The 15,106-nt window shown below is 41.1% G+C and overlaps 1 protein-coding gene across 1 annotated transcript in view; it reads left to right on the top strand.

Annotated features, from left to right (window-relative positions):
- Positions 1 to 2,409: 2,409 nt before the first annotated feature.
- Positions 2,410 to 15,106, top strand: part of Lca5l (lebercilin LCA5 like) — a 29,429-nt gene continuing 16,732 nt past the window's right edge. Inside the window, exons 1-4 of the mRNA XM_046439078.2 lie at positions 2,410 to 2,797; positions 3,291 to 3,437; positions 8,119 to 8,627; positions 10,544 to 10,681. Of these exons, the coding sequence (XP_046295034.2) occupies positions 2,410 to 2,797; positions 3,291 to 3,437; positions 8,119 to 8,627; positions 10,544 to 10,681 (1,182 nt within the window). The remainder of the gene's footprint in view (positions 2,798 to 3,290; positions 3,438 to 8,118; positions 8,628 to 10,543; positions 10,682 to 15,106) is intronic.

Here is a 15,106-nt window from a genome sequence, read left to right as displayed (position 1 = left end):
AGAATCCTGTTGTTTAACTAAAGGTAACCTCCTTCTGTGTGACTTCCTCTGCCTTCCATTTTAGATTCTCACTTAGACAACTAAGAGAGTGTATAGAAAGTGTCACAAGCTTGTGTCCTCTGGAACCTGCTCTCCAGATCATCAGGGACAGGGCCCCTGCTGCTAGGAACAGCTGTCTTGACCAGGTGGGAGCTGGACTTGGTGTTCTTTAGGGAGACAACTTTCCTGAGAAACCTTTGGGTTGTTAGGGAGCATGTATACCACCAGGGCTGTCGAGAGCAGCCAGGCCTAGGGGACATGTTTGGGAGAGTGTGTGAACCAACAGGAGGGACAGTGCCCCCCAACCTGTGTGCCATGCAGATGATCTAATTCAACCAGTGTCTAGAAGTAATGTCAAAATCTTTCTCCATGGAATGCCAGAATCCTAGCAGTGAAAAGCTGAGGAGTTGTTTCAGCTCCATGGAATCCTGAAGCAACCTGTGAGAGCTGCTTTGGGGAATCATTTGCTGATCCCAAACATTCTGGACCCACAAATGAAGAACTGCTACTGTTATGGTTTAGATGTGAGGTGTCCCCCAAAGCTCATGTGTGAGACCATGCAAGAGGGTTCAGAGGAGAAATGATTGGGTTGTGAGAGTCTTAACCCAATCAGTGAATTAATCTCCTGATAGGGATTAACTGAGTGGTGACTGAAGGCAGGTGGGTGTGGCTGGAGCAGGTGGGACTTGGGGCGTGGCTTTGGGGTATACATTTGTATCTGGCAAGTGGAGCCCTCTCTCTCTGCCTCCTGATGGCCATGTGAGCTGCTTCCCTCTGCCACACTCTCCTGCCATGACATTCTGCCTCACTTCACCCCAGGAACGGAGTCCACTGTCTATGGATTGAGACCTCCGAAACTGTAAATAAATAAACTCTTCCTCCTCTACGATTGTTTGGTTGGGTCCTTTAGTCCCAGCAATGAAAAACGCTGACTAAAACACTGTGTTTAAACCACTTTAAACTGTACTCGATTTGAAATGAATCCACCCTAAGTGAAAGAAGCAGGACGGCAGGTAGGTCTGAATTGATTTTTTAGTCATGGCCTTTGGTTACAAGGACCTTTAACTATGTGGTAATATATGCTCCTTATTAAACCATCAAATTTTATTCATTTTTATCTGTTAGACATTTTTCTTTGAAGTCTACTTTACTATTTAATTCTCAAATTAGATTTTGAGTTTTCACATAAAAAGTTCATTTTGATTTTCCCAAACCCATTATTTATATAAGCTTGGTTTTTGGTGCAGATGAAAACATGCTCAGTTCTTTATGTTGTTGTTTTTTTGTTTTGTTTTTTGGTATGGGGATTGAACTCAGGGGCACTTGACCACTGAGCCACATCCCCATCCCTATTTTGTATTTTATTTAGAGACAGGGTCTCACCTAGTTGCTTAGTGCCTTGCTTTTGCTGAGGCTGGTTTTGAACTTGAGATCCTCCTGCCTCATCCTCCTGAGCTGCGGGGATGATAGGCGTAGGCTGCTGCTGCACCCAGCACTCTCAGTCCCATGTTAGAGAAAGGTCGTTTTCCATTTGTGCACTTCCAGAAGTTCTAACTCCTAGAGGATCTTCCCCTGAAGATCTGCATGTTTTCCTGAATTGCTTTCTTTGTCATTTTGTGGTATATAATCATGGAAATCATATTCATGCTATGATAGTTAAATTAGGCACAGAAAGAAAAGCAAATTTTCTGAATTAAAACATATAATCTTATGATCAGTAGATAAAGTTTATGTCACTGGAACACTATCACTCTTGATTTTATAACAAATACTAGCTCTATAAAACTAGAAGATTAGTTACATTGTGCTCTACATGTTTAATCTCAAAACTATGTGATCTTATCATTATTAAATGAAAGTGAACATCTTCATGAATATGTCTGAATGTCATGAGCTACATTTCAAACCAGTTAGCCAAACTTACCGAGAACTGTCATTTTCTTCAGTTCTAATGAAGGCAAAAATACCCAACAAATAACCAGCCTTTAGAAATAAGGATGTCATCCACTAATTCATAAACAATTGTCAATATTATTACCCAGTATGATTCTATCTCATATCACTTGTATATGGTACCAAAGCTTGGTCTCAGGGCTAGGGTTGTGGCTCAGTAGCAGAGAGCTTGCCTTGCATATGTGAGGAACTGGGTTTGATCCTAAGCACCACATAAAAATTAATAAACAAAATAAAGATATTTTGTCCTTGTAAAACTAAAAAAAAAACAAAAAACAAAGCTTGGTCTTAGCAATCTTATATTTTATGTAGAAATAACATGAAAACTAAACTGAAATTCTTCTAGAAAATACTTCAGAATAATGCCTTGTTTCATGTTCATAATTACTCATGTAGTTACATACAACATAGTAAAGCATGGTTCATTTGAAAGTCAATAGTCAAATTCAAAAATACCTTTCTACTACTAGGTTGCCTACTGTGTCTCTGGCTGGTACAACAAAAGTGCATACAGAAGAGCACCTCGCCAGCATGGCCCTGGAAGACAGCAGGAGGCCTGCAGAATGCAGAAGCCCAGGCCCCGACGGCTTGTCAAGGAACAGCACGGCTTCCAATGGGAGTGTCGACTACAGCAGGTCTCAGTGCTCCTGCAGGAGCCTGAGCTCCCACTATGACTATTCAGAAGACTTTGTCTCTGAATGTTCAGAAGTAGCTGCTAGCAGGAATTTTTTAGGGCAACCTATGGCAACAGAAAAGAAAGAAGAGAATAAAAAGTATACTGCTTCTAAAACCGCCCAGCCTACAGGTAAGAGGCAAGATTTCTCAGCCAAGGCTGGATTCCTGGTTATAATGATGTTATTATTTAACAAACTAGTATTTTGAAGCAGTCCATGTTGTGTTTTGCTAACTTTCCATATTATAAATTTGTATTGTAGGTAAACTTTTATGGAAGGAAATGGGAAGCGAAGAATTAAGGATAATTACAAAATAATAGAAAGTTTTAGCCTGGCACAGTGGTGCATGCCTGTAATCCCAGCAGCTGGGAGGGTGAGGCAGGAAGATGGCAAGTTCAAAGCCAGTCTTAGCAACTTAGGCCCTAAGCAACTTAGCGAGACCCTATCTCAAAATTTAAAAAAAAAAAAAAAAGAAGAAGAAGGGGTCAGTGGTTAACCACCCTCTGGGTTCAATTCCTGATATCAAATAATAATAATAATAATAATAATGTTTAAAACATGAAGTCTACTCCTCACATGGCTTACCCAAATGGAGACACCTAGTGAGGCTGGTTCCATTTTCAGTTAACAGGTGGCCTTGTTGCAGAGTACCACAGTACTTGGATTTCACTGGCTTCTTGCCTTTCATCTCAGCTGAAGAACCAAGGTTTGAACTGCCAATGAAATACAAATGCCTGTCTCAACACCCCAAGAGGACGGTCGCCAAGACTGGTGAGGCATATTGGCGAGGCAATCTTTTGAACCAGAAAGGTTCAAAAGGCTGTTGTTAATAACTACCAAGTCCACCAACTCCTGCCTGTCCCAGTTGGAGTCAGCCTTGTGACTGACCCCTCCCTCCTGCATCCCTGTCCCAGCTTGCGTTCCTCCTGTAGGAGCAGCTGGGACTTTGTCACTCTGGCCATCAGTGCACCCTGGCCAACAGCTGGAAATGCTTGAGAGCCTACCCTTGGGGGGCTCACCTCGCTTACTCAGGGCCTTTCCTCCCCAGCTGCTATGACCAGGTGTGTCCTGGATCCTCTGAGCTACTTCTGGGACATCCAGACTGTTCAGTCTGGAGACCCTGGCTCCAAATAAAGATCATCTTCTTCCTAGCTGCAGAGCAGAGGTTCTTCAATGATCTTTTTTTTTTTTTTAAATCTTCGGGCATTTGTTGTCTTTTATAGGGAGAAGTGTTTCTCCAGACACCCAAGAGGTTAAAAGTCCCTTTCTAAGATGAGGGAATGGGCCTTCAAGGCCCATCACAAGGCTCTGGGCAGAAGAGGAAAAGTCTTCTTCCCTCTCATGGTGTGGCTCTGTCCAAGAAGTCTGCTATGGCATTTGGAAAAGAGAGCACAACAGAACACCTGCTGGGTCCTGCCATTACACAACCCTTATCCACATCCGAAATTTCAAATCTCTAAAAACCCAACCTCTAGAAAAAATATTTATTTGGAAAAAAAATTGATTTGAATTTACATGAAAGTGATCTTCATTTATCTTATTTGGTGAATAGTTATATATTTTGCCATAAAAAAAAAATTGTTTGAGCTAAGCATGGTGGCAGCATGGCTGTAATCCCAGCCATTCAGGAGGCTGAGAGGATAGCAAGTTTGAGGCCAGCCTCAACAGTTTAGCAAGACCCTGTCTCAAAATAAAAAATAAAAAAGGATTGATGATATAGCTCAGTGGTAGAGCACACTTGGGTTCAAGCCCTAGTACCAAAAAATAAGATAGATAGAGCAAGCCCAGGAGTTAGGGACCACCCGTGCAACACAGTGAGACCCTGTCTCAAAAAAAAAAAAAAAAAGATCTAAAACAGCCTGTCCCAAGGGCTTATGATAAGGGATCCTAGATATATACATTATATTTTACATCAATTCTAAGCTTTTAAGGAACTATTTAAGAATGCAGTTGGCATCCATAAGACTATTTCTACAAGAAACTGCACCTTATAATTTAGCTTTTTGAAACTGGTTTCTTGTTTATTTATTCTACAAATATCTATTGAGTACATTATGCTCAAGATACCAACTCATAAACTGAAAGCAACCCGAATTAATTCAGTCACTTCTCAGGAGACGAGAGTCGTAAATTCCATTATCCAGAAGAGCAAAAGATTGACTCTTACTTGGGCATCATTGCATGTTTATTTGATATTCAGTTATTATTTTAAACAAATCTTGTGAGCATCTTGAGGACCCTTGCACCAGTATATAAAGAACTTGAAACACTAATTGTAACTTAAAGTTTTGTCAGAGTGATAAATTATTTTTTGGTGGTTTCTTTTATTTTTCTATTCCCATACAGCTTGTGTTTTACAAGTGTTTGCTGAAGTAACTTAAATAGCAAGTAATTTGTTCCACTCTAGGGTAATACAATTCTAACCGAAAGCAAAGAGAGGCTTAATGTGTTATTAGTCAATGTGGTCTCTTCCCCAGTGAATTTTCAGTGTCTTTTAAGTTTTCTGATATTAAAAGTAGATCTCTGAGTCTTGAGGGGTGGTAACATAGGATTAGAATCGTCAATATAGACCCAGGATTCACTAAAGAATAGTAACATTAGAGAGAAGTTTCAATTCCCAAATAAGAAAATTGAGAAAAGCAAATTTCATGGTATAAAAACCATTTCTTAGATAAAATCTTGAGAATGAAGCGAGGATTTCAGTTTGATAGGATTTTTGCTTTGGTCAAACACTAGAGATTTACTTAAATCATTGTAATAGCAAGAAACATATTTCCACAGTTTGCTATTCAAAAACTGTTTCCTTCTTTTGTAGAGAAATGTACTTTCAAAATGTATTCAATTAACATATCCTGTTAATTAGAAAATTGCTTCCTTTGATATATGTCCTTGTCAAGACAGTGCCAAAATGTGTGATTGTCATTCAAATCATTGGTATGCCACAAAAGGGACTACTGCACTAAATTGCTCAAGACCCCTTTGCTGTGGTCCTTGGCCAGGCAGAGTGGAAGACCACAATCTGTGGGAAAGACACCCTCTCTCAGACTGAACACAGAACTGCAGAGGCCCTCCCTTTGAACCTCTCCATCCCGGGTCCACGGAGGAAGTGGATCCATCCTTTTGTAAGGGGAAATACAGTGTAGATCAGGAAGAGGGAGAGAAGAGCCTAAATAAGGCCCCAGCCAGCCCAGGAGAATGGGAATGTGATTCAAGATACCAGAACAGCAAAGGTGTGGGGACCAAGGGGCTGCAGGGGGACAGTGTGACAAAAGGGAGAGGGACCAAGGAAAACAAAAGAGTGGCCCCACAGAGTACAGGAGGACAGCAGCACTTTACAAAGAGGGGCTGGGCCAGGCGACCCAAGGAAGGAGCTTGGGAAAGAGGCCGGCAAGAACAGAGAGGGAGCTTGGGGGCAAGGTGTTGGAGCCCATTGTAAGTAACGTGAAGTGCCTTTGGGCTAATGTATGTATTTTTGTGCATTAAGTTAATCTGAGTGAGTGTTTTAGCTCAGCGGTTTAAGAACTAGTTATCCTAAGAGAAGTATATTTGGTTCAATCTGCCTCATTGTGTGAAATAGGATCAAAACTATGTATCAGGGCTGGAGTGTGGCTCAGCGGTAGAGAGCTTGTCTCACATGCGTGAGGCATGGGTTCTATCCTCAGCACCACATAAATAAATAAAAGAATTGTACCATCTACAACTAAAAAAAAAAAAAAGTCTTAAAAAGAAACTGGGCTAGGGATATAGCTCAGTTGGTAGAGTGCTTGCCTCTTGTGCACAAGGCCGTGGGTTCAAACCTCAGCACCACAAAAAACAAACAAAACTATATATCAAACCATTCTTATTATGTATAGTTAATAATAATTCGATGTAAAACCATTAAGAATTAAACCCTATTCCAGTTTTCCATAACCTCTGTAGTCAACAAGTGTGTGCCATGTATATACAGTATGAACTTGCTGTATACCACCAAATGCCAGTGGTACCTGAGGGCCGCTGACAGACAGGAGCACATGGGGAAGGCAGGGCCTCTGGTCTGCCGTCTTCGTCACTGACCCTGTGCTCTTCAGAGCACCCACACCTCTGTGCACATCTTGACTCCTGGGGCCTGGGCCGCAGTCCCCATGGCCGTGGGGAGCAGTCTCCAGGCACTCTCACATTCTTCTTCTACCCTCCAGTCATTAAGGTGGCGTGGAAGGGGGCACGAACCCCCATGCCCACAGAGTGCACTGCCCACCTCCTCGTCTCAGGGATTCCTCTCGCTGCCCAAGAAGTGGAAGACATGACAAGCTGGGGGCAAGTGTGGTCATGCTGGCAATGGCACAGGATGTGTCGCCCCGTCCATCCCTGTTTTAATCCAGCCTGATCCACACTGCCTTGGTCTGGGACTCCCCTTGTCTCTGCCCAGGGTACTAAAGCATGTGGCCTCCACACAAGCACAGACACCATCCTCCTAGCCGGGTCCCAGAGGCTGCCTGTGCTCTTTTCTACTTTTTAATGTGCTCTAAATCAACTCTAAAACACTCAAATATTCAGCCACAGCCGCTTCCCAGTGAGAAAACAGGTGCCTCAAAGGCACTGCTGCAGACAGTCCATCAGTTATTGAAAGGATATCAATGCTGTGATTGCTATGAATCTCCTCAGAAAGCAGGCTTTGTGTCTGCCAGTTGACTTCCATCACGGGCAGAACTGTCCGTCCCACCACCCAGGCCAAACACAGTAACCATGTCTCAGTGTGTCCCTGTGTGTGCCAATAGCTTCAGGTTAGGACTCATGACCCCGGCCACTAAGTACCCTTCCCTCTCCAGAATGAGGACCAGGTTATCTTAGATTTTAGAATCCATTTCCAATTTCCCTTCTTCAGAATATGAATATGTTTACAGGTATACAAATGAAAACATATTTACATATACAGGGGCACTTGGACGCATACACATATAGCATACAAGTCCACATGCCCCTGGGGCAGAAGCATGGGCATGTAGACTGTGGGTTCTCACCACAGTGCTGAGCAACTCAGTGAGACCCTGTCTCCAAATAAAAAATAAAAAGAACTAGGGACAAAATTGCATTAATGATTTGGCAGGGGGAGGTGCCAGGGACTGAACTCAGGGACACTCAGCCACTGAGCCACATCCCCAGTCCTATTGTATTTTATTTAGAGACAGTGTCTCACTGAGTGGCTCAGCACCTCACATTTGCTGAGGCTGGCTTTGAACTTGTGATCCTCCTGCCTCAGCCTCCTGAGCTGGGGCCTGGGCCATTAATGATACTCACACACACACACACACACACACATAGCCTAAAAGCATATATATTTATTAGATATTAGCTCTTTCCCCTTCTAGCTATGCTTATGTTTGTGCATGTATATTGTGGGGGGTACACATATGTATATATTTGCATATCTACATATATTACTAGTAATAAACTGGATTGTCTGCTTACACAGGCCGGAAGGAAATCTCAGTCGAAAAAAAGCACAATTCATCTGTTTTTAATTCTCAAGTCAATATGATTGGCCAGAGAAGAGATGCCATTGCCCATCGAATACTCTCAGCCAGGCTTCACAAGATTAAAGAGCTAAAAAATGAATTAGCTGATATGCATCGGAAATTGGAAGCCATCATTATAGAAAACCATTTTTTGAAACAACTTCAGCTTAGGCACTTGAAAGCTATAGGAAAATATGAGAATTCACAAAACAATCTGCCTCAACTCACAATCAAACACCAGAATGAAGTAAGAAATTTAAGGCAATTACTTAGGAAATCCCAGGAGAAGGAAAGAGCTGTATCCAGGAAACTCAGAGAAACGGATGGCGAGTTATTAAAGACCAGAGATACCTTGCAGGCTCTACAGAAACTTTCCGAAGACAAAAATCTTGCAGAAAGGGAAGAACTGACTCAAAGATTATCTGCTCTTACGACAAAAATGGAGGCAAATGACAAAAAAATACAGGTCTGTATTTCAGAAGCCTAGAAATGTTAGGTCCTCACAATTAATACAGAGAGCACCCATTGATCACGTTGGCCCCTGTTACAGAGCATCACCAACTGCTCAGCTTGGCATGCTGCAGATGGTGTCTGGTGGAGGCCAGGGCAAGGGAGAGGCTGAAAGAGAAACAGGAAAAGCTCTGATTGGAGAGGTCTGCTGCCCCATTGCAGGGAACGCGAGTTCACTCTGGAGCTAGACTGATATAACTGAAAACCAGGCTGCCCCCATGCAGGAGGAAGACTTGGCGAGTGTGGAAAGGCTGACCCGCCTTGTGCAAAACCTCCCTTTCAAATCAACCCTTTATGAACTGTTATTAAAAGCCTGCCCCACCAAAATATGAACGCGGCACCCGTTCAGCCCATTTTCTTGTCTTCTCCCTCATCAGTTTGGCCCATCATTACCAAATAGACATTTTTAGTTGTTTTTTTAAATAGGAACTTTTCCCAGAATTCTCCCTGGAACAGGAAAGAAAAAGGAATTAAAATAACTGATGAGTGAATTGACTTCTTCAACAGCCCTAAGTTGTCAGAAGCCTGGGTACATTAGAAGGAAAGAGTTGGGAGAGGGCCCTGATCATGTAGAGAAGTGTCCTGCCATATTGCATTGAAGGAAGTTTGGGTTTCTATGGACATAAGTGGAATTCATTTACTGCTTAATTCTTTGATATTTGATGGCAAGAGACAAATATTTTCCATGATCTTGAAATAAGTAAATATCAAATTCATTCCATCCATGTTTTTTTTAATCTCAATTATTTCTTCCTTTTTAAAATTCTCTACTTCCAAAGAGAATTGTCTCAATAAAATGGATGTACAAGGTATAATAACTAGTGAGAAACCTCTGTTTCACTATTGTATACCAAAGTCACATATTTTGCCTTTTGGCTAATATTAGATCCATCTTAGCATATGTCTTTCATGTAAAAGTAAATGTATTTTTATCTTATCTATGTATTTTATATATAAACATTTAAGTAGTTTATTTTTATACCTATAGACAAAAGCAAAGCAAACTTCAGAATTAGCTACTTCTTGGCTATCAGAAGCACATGATAATGTGGGAAATTTTGGTTTGGTCACAGGGCATTTAGTGGAGGAGAAATTTCTGTGAATCAAAACATGTAGGTATTTTTTAACTATCAATATTTTAGAGAGTGGGCTTTTTAGTGTGATTTCATCTTTTGAGCTTTCTGTTTTCCACTCTTCTTTAATGGAAAAGTATCATTGTCATAATGGGAGGACCCCATTTCATGTAAAAAAGAAAAAGCCCTTTGGCCAAGCCTTCTATCAAAAGTTCAGAACAGTTCTCTAGTAAAACAGTGGCAGGAAGCCCGTGAATCCACGTGTAGATGATGACCAGGTTACCTTGCTGTTATCCATCTGTGTGGACACACAGTGAGTCCCCCTTACACCTTGTAGCATCTGGTTTCTGCGAATGGCTGAGACCGACAGTCTGTGCTGAGCTGATCCCCCTGTAAGAAGGGTAGAGAGGTTCTGAAAGAGGACCCCATGCAGAGTTGGCAGAGTAGTTCAGTTAGGCAGCACTACTTCGGTTTTTATGTAAAGTATGACATGATATTTATTGATTTTTCAGAGTATGTCCAAATTTTTGCCAAATTCCAGAATGATTAAAAAAAAAAAACAAAAACCACTGGGACATCAAACTTAAAGCATGATATTTATTCTCTAGAAATGAGGTCTGAGAATTTGCAGGAGGGCCAGGGTGATAATTAGTTTTAATCTGTGCCTGCTAAGCAAGCCATTTGCTAAATTGTATTAAAAATTTGCAACTTCTTGTAAATGTACTTAGTTCCATTGTAATTGAAGTTTTTCCTAATGCCAAATTGGTTACAGAATAGTTGAAATATATACTGCTTTCAGAGCTTGGAAAAACAGCTGAGGTTGAACAATCGAACCTTCAATCGGCAGCTGGCTATCGAAAATCGGAAGACTTTAGCCGCTTTTGCAGCCACAAAGACTCTGCAGATGGAAGTCAAACGCCTGCAGCAAAAACTCAAGGTATGTCTTTCAAAACAACACATTAGAACACTGTGAAATTCTGTGTCCCAAAATATCAGAGCCATTTGTATCTATTATGTCTTCAGATTGTTTAATATCATGTGTTTCCTAAGATCTTTCTTTCTTTCTTTTTTGGTACCAGGGATTGAGCCCATATCCCCAACTACTTTTTTATATTTTATTTAGAGACAGGACCTCCCTAAGTTGCTGAGTCTGGCTTTGAACTCACAATCATACTCATGAAGTATTACAGGTGTGCACCATTGCACTCAGCCTTAAGATCTTGGTCAGACAGATCTACAGCTGTTAGAATGAGCTCACATCCTGGTGAATATGTACTGCAATTAGAAAAATTAAAGCCCTGTTCCATTCACTCATAAGACTTCTTGTTATCATTTTCATTTCATCACATTAAGTAATATTATTGCATTTTGTTAACATTTTAATGTAGTTCAAAATAAGTCTTTAAATTTAAAAAAATAACTTATAATATCATAGTATTAAGGGTACATGTTAATGGTCCATAAATTTATTTAAGGTCTCACTTGCAAAGACCTTTGCAAAACTGTCTTTTGAAGTCTGCACAATGCTTTAAAAATAAGATTAAAAAAAAATTTTTTTTCCTGGGTTGGGGATCAAACACAGAGCCTCACACATGCTATTCAAGTGCTCTACCACTAAACTACATCTGCAGCTAGCCCCAAGAATTTTTAAAATATTTCTTTTTACAGTTTGCTATCTTTCTGCCTTCAAGATTTCTAAAATGTCCAAAGATTTGGAAAAGCTAGAGAAGACAATGAAGAAATAACCTATTTTGAACCTCCACTAATAAAAGTTAAGCTTCACTCTTTGGGACAAGGATGTTTGGCCTTTATAGGCAAGTAGGGAATTTTGACTTCCTGGGAGCCTTAGGTGGGAACACCCAGAGACAGGGAAGGAAGAGGGCTTGTAGACATAAATTCTCCTTTGTAAAGTAGAGAAGAGTTTTTCTGTTCTTTTTTTTTTTTTTTCTGTAGTTTCAGGAAACATAAGAAAGAATGTGCCAGAAAATGGGCATGGCTGAAACAACTAGCTTAGAAGTCTGACAGAGAGGCTTCAGGACCCACTGGTCAAGGCAAACATACATGTGGAGACATAATCAGGGGATTTTTAAATAAATTGTGTGCTTCCTTATACAGTATATGAATATAAATAGTATGCACTAAAAACCCTTTCTGACAGGAGAAATGCTTAGTACTTACTGAGATGCTTAGTGAAAAGAAAACCACAAAATTCTATATAATAAGATCCAAATTAATATTTAAAAAGGAAAGTAAATGTACCCTGCATAATGTATTTCAATGCATCTGTGAAAAGGAAGAGGTTTGGGAATGTAGCACAGTGGTAAGAACTTGCCTAGAGGGGCTGGGGATGTGGCTCAAGCGGTAGCGCGCTCGCCTGGCATGCTTGCAGCCCGGGTTCGATCCTCAGCACCACATACAAACAAAGATGTTGTGTCCGCCAATAACTAAAAAATAAATATTAAAAAAAAAAAAGAAAATGTGGAGAAAAAGGAACACTTTAAAAAAAAAAAAAAAAAGAACTTGCCTAGAATACCCAAGGTCCTAGGTTTGATCCCCAGCACTGCCAAAAAAAAAAAAAAAAAAGAATCTTTATGTACTATTATGAAGTAATCTCCAGGGTATATGGGTAAATAAAAAAAGGAGGAAAGGGGTTGGGGATGTGGCTCAAGTGGTAGCGTGCTCGCCTGGCATGCGTGCGGCCCAGGTTCGATCCTCAGCACCACATACAAACAAAGATGTTGTGTCCGCCGAAAACTAAAAAATAAATATTAAAAATGTCTCTCTCTCTCTCTCTCTCTCTCTCTCTCTCACTCTTTCTTAAAAAAAAAAAAGGAGGAATGTTGCAGTATGCTACCATTATGGTTTGGATGTGAGGTGTCCCCAAAAAAACTCATATTTGAGACAATGCAAGATGATTTAGAGGAGAAATTATTGGGTTATGAGACCCTTAACCTAATCAGTTAATTAATCCCATTATGGGATTAACTGTTGGTAACAGAAAGTAGGCAAGGTATGGCCAGGGGAGGTGGGTCAGTAGGGGCATGCATGCCTTTGGGGCATATATTTTGTATCTGGCAAGGGGTCTCTCTGCTTTCTGATTGCCATGTCCTGAGCTGCTTCCCTCCACCACACTGCCGTGATGTTCTGCCTCACCTCAGGCCCAGATCAATGGAGCTGGTTATCTATGAACTGAGACTTCTGAAACTATGAGCCCCCAAATAAACTTTTCCTCCTTTAAAATTGTTCTTATCAGGTCTGTTAGTCACAGCAGTGAAAAATTGACTAAAACAGAAATTGGTACCAGAAGTGGGGTTGATGCAGTGACTAATCTGATCATATGGTTCAGAAGCTTTTGGAGCTTTATGGAATTTGCAGGAGGAGTTTTGAGATGCTTAGTCATTCAACTGGAAATGCTTTAGATTGCTGTAAATTGAGCTTAATGGCAGATTCTGGTGGGAGCTCAGAAGACCAGAATGTCAATAGGACTGCAGACAGTGAAGACAGGGCTCCAGAAGGTTCAGAGAAGGACTTTATTGGAAATTGGACTAGAGGCCATTCATGTTATGTTCTGGCTGAGATGTTGTCTGCATTTTTCCCATATCCTGAGACTTTCTATGAGGCTGATTTTGAAGTAACGGACTTCTTAATCTGGAAGGAGAAATTTCTAGGCAACATAGCATTCAGGCAGTGCCATGAATGATGCTGGTGGCTTTTAACCAAGTTTATTGTGTTATTCAGGAGTAGAAAGACTTGAAAAACTTGGACTTCAAAGGTGGGAGCAAAACTGGGGCTAAGGAAATTGCAATTATTAAAGACATTATTGCCACTAAAGAAATTCTAAAGACTTTGCCCAGAGGCAATAAGAAAGATGGCTTGAGGCCATCTCAGGAGCTGGCAAGACCATACCCATCTCAAACTCAAGAGAGTAAAGGTGAACATTTTCTTGAAAAGAGACCAGTAGGGTACCCTTCTCACACAAGGGGGCCTATGAAGGTTTTTCAACATGCTCAGCTACCCAGGCACTCAGAGGCTGCTGCAGCTAGTATCCCTGGAGGCTTGGCTACTGCTGGAGATGGCAGCAGACCTTGACATAAACCATGTGGTACTAGTTCTTCAGGAATGAAGGGTGCTGGGGGCTTCCACCATGATTTCAAAGGAAGTCCTGGGAAGTCAGGCAAAGTGCAGCAGGGTCAGAGTCCCTGCAGGTACCCCCTGAGAGGGCAGTCGTGGAGATGTGAAGAGGAAGCTGAAGTTGCAATGGAGACCCCAAAATTAAGAAATGCCAGTAATGTAGGACATCATCCTAGGAAAGCTACAGCAATTGGGCAGAGACAAGCCAACATAGAGGCCAAGTGGGCTGCAACCAACAAGGCCACAGGGACAGATCTATACAAGCCCTTTGGACAGAACATCATGATGCCATGAGCTCCGGATGCCAGTGAGCTACAGGACTTGTCTGCCCAGCTGGGTTTTGCTCTGTTTTGGTCTCAGCATCCTTCTTTCTATGCCCCCATTTTTCTGAATGGAAATGTTTACTCTGTATCTTCACAACTGGATACTTGTAAATTGTTTTTGATTTTTACAGAACTCACAGCTGAGTTTGCCCTTAGTCCCAAGGAAACTCTGGACTTGAACTTTGGGGCAATCTTGGAACTGTTTGGGGATCTTGGAATGGACTAAATGTATTTTGCATTGTGAGAAGGTCACGAGCTTTTGGAGGTAAAATGTGATGGCTTGAATTTGAGGTGTCCCCCAAAAGCTTTTATGTGAAACAACGCAAGGTTTAGAGGAGACATGATTGGGTTATGAGAGCCCAAACCAAATCCGTGCATTAATCCTCTGCTGGATTAACTGAGGGATAATTGAAGGCGTGTTGGGTGTGACTGGAGGAGGTGGGCACTGGGGTGGGTGTATATTTTGTATCTGGTAAGTGGAGACTTTCTGTTCATCACATAAGCCACTCCCTCCACCACACTCTTCTGCTAGAATGTTCCCTCAAGTCCCAAGGAATAGAGCCTGCTATCTGTGGACTAGGACCTCTAAAGATGTGGACCCCAAAATAAACTTTTCCTCCTCTAAAATTGTTCTTGTTGGGTCTTTTAGTCACAGAAGCAAAAAAAGCTGACTAAAACAGCTACCACTTTAGAAAGGGGAGGAAATACAGATTTCCCATATATTTGCTTATATTTTAAGAAGAAAAAGAATGATAAGAATAGAAAAGGCAGAGAGGATGGGATAGAAGAAACAGTCATAGAATCTAGATTTCTTGAATATATTTTTGGTAAATTTGACTTTACAACCATACTAATATTTTGCAAAATTATAAAGCAGAACTAAATGTTAAAAAAAAAAACTAAAAACC

Source organism: Marmota monax, unplaced genomic scaffold (genome assembly GCF_021218885.2).
Source record: "Marmota monax isolate L192 unplaced genomic scaffold, Marmota_monax_Labrador192_F-V1.1 WCK01_AAM20220418_F8-fsc00125, whole genome shotgun sequence".
Classification (NCBI taxonomy): domain Eukaryota; kingdom Metazoa; phylum Chordata; class Mammalia; order Rodentia; family Sciuridae; genus Marmota; species Marmota monax.
Note: the sequence above shows the minus strand (reverse complement) of the source record. Positions and strands in the feature narration are given on the sequence as shown.